The sequence below is a fragment of the Nycticebus coucang genome, chromosome 20 (assembly GCF_027406575.1).
Source record: "Nycticebus coucang isolate mNycCou1 chromosome 20, mNycCou1.pri, whole genome shotgun sequence".
Taxonomy (NCBI): domain Eukaryota; kingdom Metazoa; phylum Chordata; class Mammalia; order Primates; family Lorisidae; genus Nycticebus; species Nycticebus coucang.
The window spans coordinates 63,698,471-63,712,035 of NC_069799.1; the positions used below are offsets into that span (position 1 = coordinate 63,698,471).

General features: G+C 42.6%; 1 protein-coding gene across 1 annotated transcript in view; it reads right to left on the reverse strand.

Moving 5' to 3' along the window:
• Nucleotides 1-1,233: 1,233 nt before the first annotated feature.
• TAF3 (TATA-box binding protein associated factor 3) overlaps nucleotides 1,234-13,565 on the reverse strand; it is a 162,985-nt gene continuing 150,653 nt past the window's right edge. Inside the window, exons 5-7 of the mRNA XM_053572138.1 lie at nucleotides 7,718-7,964; nucleotides 3,878-3,984; nucleotides 1,234-3,127 (exon numbers count right to left, since the gene is read on the reverse strand). Of these exons, the coding sequence (XP_053428113.1) occupies nucleotides 3,013-3,127; nucleotides 3,878-3,984; nucleotides 7,718-7,964 (469 nt within the window). The 3' untranslated portion in view covers nucleotides 1,234-3,012. The remainder of the gene's footprint in view (nucleotides 3,128-3,877; nucleotides 3,985-7,717; nucleotides 7,965-13,565) is intronic.

Sequence of the window (13,565 nt, forward strand, 5' to 3'; positions counted from 1 at the left end):
CTCTGAGAAAAGGCCCGACAGTCAGAATACTCTGATACCCTCTGATTCTCTTCAGGACGTTTGGAACCACAAATCAGCTGGAGGATAAAGATCCTCACTGTACTCAGCTGCAGACACCTTTGGAAAAGAAACACCTTGTCACATAGGAATGACGCCTTGCCAGCCACACCTGGCTCTGGAGGAGGATTATCGCACCCGGCGGGCTTCTCGGTTTTCCTGAGTGAGGGTCTCTCCGTTTCTTCCAATAAAATCAGTAGCTGGGACAAAACTTTTTTCCCCTGATGACGACTCTTTAGGAAGTATTGATACTACTGAAATGATAGTGCTGAAATAAATTAAAACAGGTCTCCATTTTACTTCCAACTAGAAAGCTTCTAGCCCTCTAAAGGGAAATACTTTCCCTTCTAATTCTCAGGAGCTCCTCAAATCCCTGCTGCCTTTTGTGATTTCCTTCCCTCTCAAAAGTTGACACCCGCATTTTCTTATTGTTTAGGGCTCCTGAAGGTTTTTTCCTGATTAACTCTTCTCCAATTTATGCTTCTCCCCTTTTGCCCAATATAGGCTTTTCCTTTTCCTATTTTGACTTAAGTAAATTAATCTCTTTTGTCTGGGAACATCTGTTGTATTTGTAAGTTGCTTTTTCTTTTTCCTTCAGTATTACTTTGTGAAGAATGGCTATGTACAACTTTCTAACTTTGTAACATAGATGTTTTATTTTCTAATCCACATTTCTTTCTGCAGTTTCTGGAACGTCCTTCAGTTGGTGTCACAGACAGCCACCCAGTGGAGACAGAGACCACCAGTTCATTTCACACAGGCCACTGAACAGTCGTGAGATGGTGACGACTTTTGGTCTCCAGTGACCTGGACTGGATCCGACTCACTGGTCCAGAGGTGAAAGGCTCTGTATTCCATTACTAATCCCTCAAGCTATCCAGCCCCCTGAAAATGATCCTTTGGTTTTATTATTGCAAAGACCATTTATAAAATCATGAACTGGATTTAGGAAAGCAACCATGAAATGGCAAAGGACAACACATTGATTGAAATTCCTTAAATGTAGTATGGCCTGAAGTCTCCCAGATGGTGGGACTGGGGGAGAAGTTTTATACAGGCACCTCCGTTCTTATTTCAGCAGCACGACCTGCTCACTTAAACGTGGCAACTTCAGATTCACTGGCCATGCCTCAAGGGACTAAATCCTAAATAAAGAAAATGGAAAAGCAAACTATGAAATAGCCAATAATCTTTATTTTGCACTTCCCCCACCCCTCATCCCTCTCCAAAAAGCACTAACGGGGATATTTGTGCATGTGAAAATATTGTATAAAGTATTCAGAATGATCTGAAGTTCATAAAACAAAAAGCACATATTCAACATAGATGCTTTGTCTCTCTGCAGGGGCAGGAAAACTGCGATCTCTGGAATAGGAGGGCAATGCCACTCTGACTCCATCTACTTCATTTCCACTGATTTGCGATTTAACAATCACGGCAGAAAACTGCTTTTCTCTAACCACATAATATATTTTAAAATATGACTAATTCATATACTAATATCAATTTAATTGGCATTAAAGGAATCGCATTTTCTATTAATATATTTGTATTAGGTTCAAAGCCCATATTTTAGCATTCAAGAGATCCATCACACGGGCCCAAATTGAGATTATTTCAAAACCAAGTAAAAGTCCATATTTATTCCAAAGTTGCTAAAATATGCTAATAAAGTTAAATTTGATGTTTTTACATTAAAAATAAAATATTTGGTTTACCTCTCAGACATCTACAACATATAATAAATAGTGGGCAGTATAGTAATATAATAAAATTTTGTGATACCCTGAAATTTGATGAGTTTTCTTAAAAAATTCATAATATACTTCATTTCAGCCTTAAAGCACAATATCAATGAACAGATTTAAAGAAATAAAACAATATAAACACAAATGCTACAGTATTTTTCTTTTTTTACTTTCATGTAACCTACGTGTCCTTTTAATAAAAGTCAAAGAAATCTACAAAAACAAAATAGATAACAAACAAAACAATTTCAAATCATAAGCTACGGATTGAAATCGCCTTGTTTCCCTTCCAACTGCTAGGGGCTGCTTCCCCCAGTGTTTCTGGGCACTGGACAGGCTCAGCCCCAGGTCAATTATTTTGCACTGTGGCCCCTTCTCTCTCGCCTTCTCTGCCTGTGTACAGCATAATTACAGACATGGCTGAAATCACAGTGGATTTCAGGGAAAGCCAGAATTAAACACAATAAAAGTTTAAAAAATAACTACTTCATAAATATTTATTATTTACATTAGGGGAAATCTTTTAGTATGAAGATTTTTTTTATACAAGTTGATGAAATGTACAAGCAGTGAGAAGAGACTCCAGCAGTTTAAAGAAGGGCAAAATTAAAATGCAACAAAGATATAAAATACGTTAGAGTAAACAAAAATAATTTGCACAAAGCAAACAGGACATGATAGAAACCTTTTTCTTAAAAAATATAAGGTATTTCACAAAAGCCTGAACATTTTACATGTTAGTACTAAAAACAGGGGTGGGGAGGGAGGGAAGCTTCAGATATTCTTATCACAAAAATATTTACCAGTACTCCAACTGGAGTTTTCTTTTTTGTTATTATGATTATTTTACTATAGAGGAAAAAGGGGTTGAAAACTGTATACAGACTAACGGTTTCATCCTTAAATCACAGTCAAAGCAGTTCACACATTATCTTCTCATCTAATACCTTCATGAACAGGCCCTGGAGAAACAAAAGAAATCAAAAGGGAAGGTACACGGTCTTTTTATTAATAATACTTGTCGTAACTGGCAATAGAAAAGTGTGGGGGGGCAGCCTGGGTGCCGCGCCTCTGCTCCAGTGTCTCTCCAGCCGCAGGGCCCGGGGCTTCAGAAGGGGACGCAGAGGGGTGGTGCGCTCCGGGATCGGCGTCCACAGGCAGTGAGCCCAGCTGCCCGCGCCCCTCCGAGGAGCAGGCCGCGCCGCCGTCAGTGCGCCCGGTGCCTCCGCTTCTTGTGCTTCTTGTCCTTCTTCTTGTTGGCGCACTTGGGGCAGAACCACTGCATCTCCTCGGGGGGCGCAGCCATTATCCCCACACAGGGCCTGCACGTCACAACAAAAGTCAGATGACCAAGACGCACACTTGTGTTCTTCTCCTGCCTTTGTCTTTAAATAGTTTTCAAAGTCTAGGAAAGATTTAGTGGAAATCAAACCCAAACAGTTCTAATTTGGGGGCCCCCGCTGTCGTGCGTGTGGATGACAATCACACAGCGCCTCCCTCACAGGCCCGCTGCAGAGATTAATCAGCTCGGGTCCTTTCAGCCGGGAGTAGTGTGATTCTTCTGAGTGACGCATACATTTACCTTCTAGAGATCGTATATCATAATTGAGCAGATTGCTATCTTTCTGTATCTGACATTTTAAAGATAAAGTGAGAGTATTATTTGCATAAACTTTGGTTAAGCTTCTTCGGTTTGGGGGAGCTGCCTTTCCTCCTGAGGCTTAGCCTGTGCTGGCTTAGCCAGGGCCACCTCTTACTGTTTGTGTCGAGTACTGCGGCTCTTACGGAACCTTACTGGAAAGGAAGGAGAGGGAAAGCTCTCCATTGCCTGTTTCTTTAATACAAAGCTAAACAACATATTCAGAAATTCCAAAGACTCTTGATTTATGCAATTAGTAGTTACACTGGGATCTCATACTATACACTATTCTTAGGATAGCAGTTGAACTGACCTATTGAATGGACCAAGGGCACTGGATCTGTTCTGTGGGATACCCCTTCATGGGAGTAACCGCTGCTGTCCTGATTAAGGGGCAGCCACCTGTGGCTGGCTGGGCAGTCTGAGCACTCACCAGTGGTACCAGTCATCGCAGTCGTCACAACCGATCATCGGACTGCCATCGTCAGGCTTGTTACACCCAGGACAGATCCAGATCTGATTGCCCCACTCATCTCGGATCTGGTGTTCCCATGGGGGGAGGGGCACAACCAGAGATGGAATGGGCAAAAAGGAGAGAGAGAGACCAGAAAGGATTATTACTTTACACTGTAAATCTACTAAACAGAAAAGTGTAACTATGAAAACAGAGTGGATTAGCGCTTTATTAAAGCTGCGTCATGATCATCACTGCTCTGGGAATCATGTGAAAAAGAAAATTGCTACTAAGTACTCAATGAAAAGAGATTTCTAATGAATATTCTAAACTTTCTTTTGTAAGTCATAAAAACTATTTTATAATCATCTCTGTGAACAACATGAGCTATAACTTCTTTTATCTAAAAAAATCTTACAACCAAATAAATTCTTAATGATTAGGGTCTTTGCGGCAGTAACAAATGATACTTTTAAAAGCTACAGAGCTCAACTCTATGTACTTTTTTCAATCACTTTCATAGGCCTGGAATTAATATATGTAGCCCAGTGTGCGTGCATTGCCTCATTACTGATTAGCCAACCTTCCCCTGAACTAGCTGATAAGATCAAGTACATAAAAGAGTTGTTACTAAGTAACTCTCCATTCCCCTTATGACACTTTAAGTAAAGTACAGTCAACTAAAGGGCAAATGAAGAAGGGGCTCAGGAGGCCAAAGAGCTATATGTTAAGCATTATTTTGCCGTAAGTAATGTGTGCTCCAGGGCAGCAGTTCTCAACCTGTGGGCTACGACCCACAGGAACTGTATTAAAGGCTCATGGCATTAGGAAGGTTGAGAATCACTGCTCTAGAGTATCTTTAGCTGAGCAGTTCTCAACAGAGAGCACCGTACCGTGTCCTCAACCTGCACATTAACAAAACCAATCTGGAAGAAATAATTTTCTGATGGGCATTCAACATCAGCAGTAAGTAAAAGGTAACTTTCAAAAAAGTTTTTGCAATAAGATGGCATACATGTTTTCTGTTAGGTTTATTTTGCAAGGTGCACACTCTATTTCTATACTTTTAAATACAACACTGACTAGATATTCAAAAAAAGGCTTTCTCTGTGTATGCTGGATATATGGCCGGTGTATGTATACGTGTGTATATGCATGTCTGAATTGTCCGTGCCAACTGGGCTCATCTCTAGGGAGTGAGTTAAATACACACACACACATCTTACTGAGGGGCTTTAAGGCCTACCATTTTTTTTTTTTTTTTTAAATCTCTACAAAACCAAAGTGCATTATGAAAATCCCCTAAAGCAATCTACACCTCTGGCCCTCTCTAATTCCCAAAGAAAATGTCACAAAGGGAGGGAACCAGCAGTCACCAGGCCAGGCTGCGGCTCATTGACCGAAATGAGAATGTCATGACTACATGTCCCCCTAAGAAATTTGTCACAGCATCCTTAATTGCCAACACCCAACTCTGCAAAGTTCCCTAAATTCTTTCAAACACTACTTCATTCAACCATTGTAAAACAACCTACAGGCAGGTTAAGATGGGGAAAGTGGCCGGGCGCAGTGGCTCACGCCTATAATCCTAGCACTCTGGGAGGCCGAGGTGGGTGGATCTCCTGAGCTCATGGGTCTGAGACCAGCCTGAGGAAGCACAAGACCCCGTCTCTAAAAATAGCCGGGCAGTGTGGGTGGGCACCTGTAGTCCCAGCTACTTGGGAGGCTGAGGCAACAGAATCACTTGAGCCCAGGACTTTGAGGCTGCTGTGAGCTATGATGCCACAGCACTCTACCAAGGGCAACAAAGTGAGATTCTGTCTCAAAAAAGAAAAAAAAAAAAAAAGGAATGGGAAAAGTGGAGCTAAAGGAATTTAAGTAACATTTCCAATATCACATTAGACAGTGACAAAACCCACTTGTTTGCTCTATGGACAATGTATTGTATTTCATCTAAGTACACATTTTGTTCCCTGTCCACCAAGTGTTCCTTCTGAAGTCAGAAGGTTTTCATCCACACTGTCTATTCCAAATGGACTTATCTCTAGGGAGCTGCCACACTTTGCCATGTATAATGTGCAACATTTTTTGCCCAAAATTTCTGAGGGAAAAGTAAGGATGTGCATTACACATACGTGGTACTAATTCTGTATCTATATAATTGTTTTTAATTCTTGGGCGGCGCCTGTGGCTCAGTCGGTAAGGCGCCGGCCCCATATGCCGAGGGTGGCGGGTTCAAGCCCGGCCCCGGCCAAACTGCAACCAAAAAATAGCTGGGCGTTATGGCGGGCGCCTGTAGTCCCAGCTGCTCGGGAGGCTGAGGCAAGAGAATCACTTAAGCCCAGGAGTTGGAGGTTGCTGTGAGCTGTGTGAGGCCACGGCACTCTACCGAGGGCCATAAAGTGAGACTCTGTCTCTACAAAAAAAAAAAATAAAAAAAAAATAATTGTTTTTAATTCTTTTATTTATGGTTATACACTTAAAGTATTAGCTCTAGAAATATGAAAAATAATACCCTGATCTGCTTTCTTGTACCCTCAATGAATCCCCAACAATAAAAAAAAAAAAAAAAGAAAAAGAAAAATAATACCCTGGAATACAGCAGTCACAGTGGACTTGAAAACCTAACTTGCTGTGATACCTGGTGGGTTAATCAGCCGACTTCCGGCTCTTGATGTGTCAGTAAACATGCCCTTTTAGGCCTTCCTCAAGAAAGAATCAAGAACATGTTGATTGCCCAGATTTGTGACTGGATCCTAAAATAATGGTGTCAAGAAGGAAGAAGTTGTGAAACTTAGACGTGAGGATGGTAAAATCTACTGGGATGAAGAAATTTAATTTCTTTCTTGGTCCTTGACTGGACCAATTTGATGATCCCAGCTTTTTATGTCACATCTTCTATTTTTGTCTTAAATTGCCAATTTAATATTTTATGGTTAATTTTTCATATCTTCATATCCTCTCTGAATTCACTTCAGATATTTTTATACTTCTTTATATATAATGCTGCAACAATATATCTGCACAAACACTTCATTACTAGGTTGAATTCAGAGTTTGAATAATACCTGATACTGTTAAGTATGAGAAAAGCACCTAAAAACAGTCCCAGGACAACGTGGACCCATCCAGCACAGTGGGTTTGACAATCTGAAGTCATGCTTGGATACCCAGGAAGCTCTGTGGCTGAAAAGTTCATTCCCATTTGGACTGTAAGACTTGGCATATTTTGGATCTTAGCCATTGAAATAATACAATTAGTGCTGTTACTTAGAAACACCAGCTGCCTCATAAGATCTGTGTATATTACATAAATTATATTCCTTTTAAAATTTTCTTTTTTTCTTTTCTTTTTTTAAGTTTTCCCAGTCATGCTGAGACATGATCTCAGATCGTTGCAGCCTCAAACTCCCGTGGTCAAGTGATCCTCTTGCCTCTGCCTCCCAAGTAGCTGGAATTACAGGCTCTCACCACAATTCCCGGCTTTTTTTAGAGACGGGGTCTCCCTCTTGCTCAGGCTGGTCTGGAACTGGTAAGTTCAGACAATCCACCCTCCTCGGGCTCCCACAATGCTGGCCTGGCGGGATGGCTACTCATCTTTATGTTCATAGCCTGGTTGTACATTTCCATATAGTTCTATTCCAAAACAATGTAAAGAAAGGCAGTGCTCTGCAATTATTCAATACGTGACACAGCAGAATAACGGCATTCAGCCAAAACCCTGCAAACGCAGTGGAAACGCTTTGCTGGCGTGAAGAACTTCGGTGCAACTCGGTAATGACCCCAGGACCGGAGGTGGCTGGGGCGGGGCCGACCTACCACGTAAGTGCTGACCGTCTCGGTCACCACGCTGCGCACTGGGGCCTTGGTGCTGCCGGCCACCGTGGGACCTGGCGAGGGCAGCAGTGCTGGGCAGGCGGCGGGCGCCAGGGGCGGCGGTGGGGGTGCGGGGCCCACGTGCGTGGGGCCGGGCGCGGGGGCCGCGGCGACCGGGGGCGGCGTCTTGGGCCGGTTCAAGGAGGGGGCCGGCTTAGCCTCGGGAGCGGGAACGACTTTGCTGATGACACTGCGGACAGAAGGGAGGAAAGGAGTTGGAAGAGGACAAACAACCCAACCCTGTCTTTAAAACATGACAGAATCATGTCCTTTGAGGAGCAAAATACTTCTTGGATATAACTAAGGAATGCAAGAGTTCGAGGCCCTTCATCAGCTACCCTCTCAATTTACAATTTTTTTTTAATTTTCCCAAATTGATCCTCAATGACCAGGTATTTAGAAATTTTTAGGACCCATACACATACACTGTTCACAGAAATGTACGTCCCCAACTGTCCCTTCCTGTGGCAGCAGTCCTCCCCCTCCCTTCGCTGCCTTAGATGGGCGCGGTGACTTCTGCTGGGATGAAGTTTGTGGCAGCCCCTGGGACAGGAGAGCCCAGACAGAGGGGCTGCTCCTTCCTCTGCAACCCCAGGCTGGAGGCAGCATGCAGCAGGGCCACAGAGTGTGCACAAGGAATAGACATCTGTCACCGGAGGCCACTGAGGTTTTGGGGTTATCATAATTACCACAGCTTAACCTAGCCTAAGCTGCTATACACAGCAGCCTTTAAAAAACTTAATATTTGGGGCGGCACCTGTGGCTCAAAGGGGTAGGGTGCCGGCCCCATATGCTAGAGGTGGTGGATTCAAACTCAGCCCTGGCCAAAACAAAACAAACAAAAAAACTTAATATTTATCTTTTTTCTCAATTCCAGTGTTTCTTCTTAAAAACTCTCAATGCTGCTAAAAAATAAAAGTATAAAGACTTTTGGCTTCTGGGTTTGGCGTGAGGGTCAGGCACAAAGGTGGAAGGCTCCACCAGGCTGCAGAGGCGGCTGAGCAGGGTGGGGGCAGCCTTCCCTGGCAGGACAGCAGCTCTGGCTCCCTTCCTGGTGATGCTGCTGCCCAGTCACCAGGGCAATGTGACGGTGGTGATTGGCTTCTTAACCTGCACACTTTCCTCATAGGACCCTCAGGCAGGGAAGAAACTGGATAGGATGTCTGAGTTCAAATCCTAGCACTGCTATAGACCAGCTCCGTGACCTTGGGTAAGTCATTGGAAAGCACTTGCTCAGTCCTTACAGGAAGCTAGATGCCACTCCAGGCACTTTATGCAGGCACCTCATCTAGGCCTCCCACAACTGCAAAGAAGTAACAATCACCCCACTTTATAGCTGAGGAAACTGAAGATAGAGAAAGGAATTTGGGTAAATGGACAGCAGGTTTGGAACCACGGTTTCCTTGATTCCAAAGCTCTTTCATTCTTTTTTTAAAGCCTCTTTATTGAAAAAAGTAATAATAATTTCATACACAGAGAAAACAGCATGACAGATACCCAGGTGATCCTCAGAGATAGACAGTGTTAGCCTACAATGGACCTGTTTCAGATGCCTCCCCCCGCCCCAGGAGCAACTGCTGTCCTAAAACTGGCAAGTATGTGTTCATATTTTTGTTCTTTGTACTTTTTATGCCTTTCTAAGAATCCATAAACAATACTTTAATCCACACCTGTAATCCCAGCACTCTGGGAGGCCGAGGTGGGTGGATTGCCTGAACTTAGGAGTTCAAGACCAGTCGGAGCCAGAGCAAGACCCCGTCTCTAAAAAATAGCCAGGCGTTGTTCCAGGCACCTGTAGTCCCAGCTACTTGGGAGGGCTGAGACAGGAGGATCACTTGAGACTAAGAGTCTGAGGTTGCTGTGACCTGTGATGCCACAGCACTCTACTGGGGGCAACAAAGTGTCTCAAAAAAAAAAAATACTGTATCAATGCATGATGTATTTTCACTTTTCTATAAACAATGTTATACTAAACCTGTCTGTGCAACCAGCTTTTCCCACATAGTTTTATGCCTTTCTCTCTCTCTTTTTTCTTTTTCAGAGAAAGAAAGCCTCACCTAAGCTGGAATACGGTGGTGCTCTCATAGTTCACTGTAAACTCAAATTCCTGGGCTCAAGTGATCCTCCTGCCTCAGCCTCCTGAGTAGCTGGGACTACAGGCATGTGCCATCACACCTTGTTAATTTTAAACATGTTTTTTGTAGACACAAGGTTTCACTGCATTGCCCAAGAAGTGTGGAACTGCTGTCCTCAAGTAATCCCCCATCCTTGGCCTCCCAAAGCCTCGGACTACACGCCCATTCGTCATGCCTGGACTATGTCTTCTGGTGCGTCCATGTTGATATAGATCTACGGCATGTCCTAAACTCGCCATGAAGTTTAGAAGAGGGAGATGGGAAACCCTGGCTAAAAGTATTTACAGAGTAAGTATTCTTTAGTTGTTAGTCACCTCTTTGTAAAATTTGGTAATAGATATTTTGTAAAGGTACATTTAGCTATAATTTCCCATTTTCCTTGCGTACGGTGAATTTATGGGCAACTTTTGGAACATCCTGTATATTATTTATTTAACTACTACATGGTATTCCAAGATATACACACGACAAAGGGTTTTGTCCATCAACCTACGGAAGGCAGAGAATATTCACTTGTAAATAGAATTGCTCAAGAATTCCCCTAGGTTTTTTCTTGGAAATAAAGCTGCTGGGCCATGGAATATCCCCATCAGCACCTTTGCCAGGGATCACCCAGCTGCCGATCACACCAGCCTACCTCTTTTTCCTACTCTAGACAAGGTTCTATGCCTTGCTTTTCTGATTGGCAAAGTAAAAATTCATACAGCTGCCTCACAGAGGGATGTATGGAGAGCCTCAATAGAGGGAAATACTTCAGAGGCATCCAGGTGTGAAGTGTCAGCACGGGCACTGTCTTTGCCAGTGCTGTTCCTGATGACCCGTGGCGTCCTCTCCGCAGCCTGCATGGTTCCTCTTCCTTGGAGTCCTAGTTTAGAAACCACTCGCACTAAAAAGCATTGACTCTTTGCTGGTCTGATCAAGTTTATAAAACATGAAACTATTTCAAGCAGTCTGCCATTATTGCAGTATGTAACTTAATTATCTAATTGTTCTATCTAATTGTTCTCAACTTGTTTCCTGCAAGTGTGATTAACTTCCTGCCTTGAACACAGCCAAAGGCCAAGATAACTTAACATGGGGCCTCTAATTAACAGCAAGTATTTAGTGAGCACTTACTTTGTGCCCAGACATTCTGAGCACTTGAAGGTCAAGCCTCATATTCCCTTTCCAGTTCAATGAAATGCTTCCTTTTAAATTAAAAAAAATATATATATAGGTTCTCACTCAAATTTCCTGAGTAATAAAAGCAAAAACATCAAAGTGGCTACTCTATGGATGACACAAGCTTGTACCCTGCCTTTCTGTGTTCAATGGACTAGACTAGCATTATATAGGCACTAAAGTGACCTGTTTTTCCCAACTCTTGAAATTCAAGAGAAAATTCACTGGAATTTGAAAGTTATTTTGATTTTAGCTTCTAATGTTACTTTTTTGGTAACTAAACACACAGTTTTAAAAACAACCCTTTTATTATTTCTTCAATTTTGAATATTATAGAAAAATATATAACAGAATAACATGATCCCATTTCTCCTCCCTGGCGAGATAAGCTACCATCACTTAATCTCATTTGATTATGATTCTTCCTACTGGCCCTGTGCACCGTCAGTCTTCACTGTCATGTGAAGCTTCTCGACACCGCCATCTTTCTCTGCGTTTGTCTTCCCTGAGCATTACTTTCCCCTCCTGTTTAACTGCACAGAACGTTCTCCTCCAGAGCTCTCTTGTAGAGACAAGGTTTCACTGCATTGCCCAAGGAGCATGTCTCACTGAGGGGCATAAATAGACTGGGTCATGAGCTGCTTGGCCTGCAATGCAAACTCACAGCTTGACAAGGGAATAAAGAGGCAATCCTCACCGTCTAGCCACACAGAGCCTCCAAGGTTAGAGGCAAACGCAATTTGGATGTGCCTGCCCAGGGAGTTTAATGAGCCTCATTATTCAGCTACTGTGTGCCAACACTATGAAACCAGTAATCCAAATTATCAAAGTTTGAATAACTGGCTACCAAACTGCACACAAAGTTCAAAAGTCCCCTCACAATGGCTTACTTATTTACTCCTAGAAGTGAATAGCCATTTCTAAATGGTAACAAACAATGCTACAGATGAAAACTATTGTAATCATGCCCATAAATTTTACAGCAACTTCTGAACAGGGAAGTTATTCAATGTTTGGGAGAAAAATCACTTTGATCAAAAAATATGTTCTTTTTTTTTTTTTTGAGACAGTGTCTGGCCCTCAGTACAGTGCCGTAGTGTCATAGCTCACAGCAACCTCACACTCTTGGGCTCAAGTGATTCTCCTGCCTCAGCCTCCCAAGTAGCTGGGACTACAGGCGCCCGCCACAATGCCCAGCTGTTTTTAGAGACAGGGTCACACTATGGCTCACGCTGGTCTTGAACGTGTGAGCTCAGGGCAAATCCATCCGCCTCGGCCTCCCAGAATGCTACGATTACAGGCATGAGCCACCACACCCAGCCTGAAAAAGATGTTCTTTATAAAATGATTCACTTTTCTTCTTCAGATTTCAATTTTTAGTCAAACTCAGAAATACAATCCATTTTTAGAACTAAATTCTCATGCTGCACTTTCAACTAACCTTTCCTCACAACAAATAAAAAAAGATCACTGAGATCTCACAATAACGTTACTATAAACCCTCATATTTAGGTCAGTCATGCATATGCATGCACGTACACACACGCACACACACACACACACACACACACAATCTTCATATTTTTCTTTTTTACTTATATTAAAAGACAGAAATGCTAAGCCCAAATGTGGTAGTTGGCCGCCTGGTGTTCCCACCCTTGTGTGGAGCTGAATGGCTGACAGGACACAGTGAGGAGAGCAGCACGTGGTCTCCAAGGACAGGTCCTAAAAGATACTGTGCTTCTATCTGCTCCCTCTTGGAGCATGTGCTCTGGAGAACCAGCTGCTGTGGAGTGAGGGCGCTGGAGCTGCCTTAGGAAGAGGCTCCAGGAGCTTTGTGTGTGTGAGCCCCAAGTGCAGCCCTTGTCTTGGTAAGGCCTTGGGGTGCTGCAGAGCAGTGAGACTTGACCCGAGCCAGAACCATCCAAAACTCTGATCTACAAGAAACTGGTGAGTAACAGATGTTTCTTGCTGTAAGTCACAAAGTTTTAGGATCACTTATTATGCAGAAATAGAAAATTAACACACCCAGTACTCAATTTACCTAACTCAGATACATAAACAAATATTCAGAATTCCAGAGGAATTGTATTTTAGAGTACCAGTACTTAAGGTGCCAAATTCTAACAGTCGTTTTCCGTATTTCAGATTTGATCAAAAGGAACAAATACCCAAAGATAATTATGAAAATCTTTAAATTAATTCTTTAAATTAATCATTATCCTTTATTCTTCTTGATCCTCACAGCTCAAATTATAGCATTCACATAATTATAACACAAGTATAAATGGATTTAATTCCTCAGCTCACGGTGTGCCTCTTGAATATTTACATCATCTCATAGAATGGTTATTTTATTTTTTCATGGCCCAAGTACATATCAAGTAGCAAACATGTTATCTTTTAATGCAGGCCTGACCTATTTGCAAAAGGAAACAAGCTGTATGAAGTAATTAGAGGCAAGTAATAGCCATTACAGAATCTTTATTTCCAAG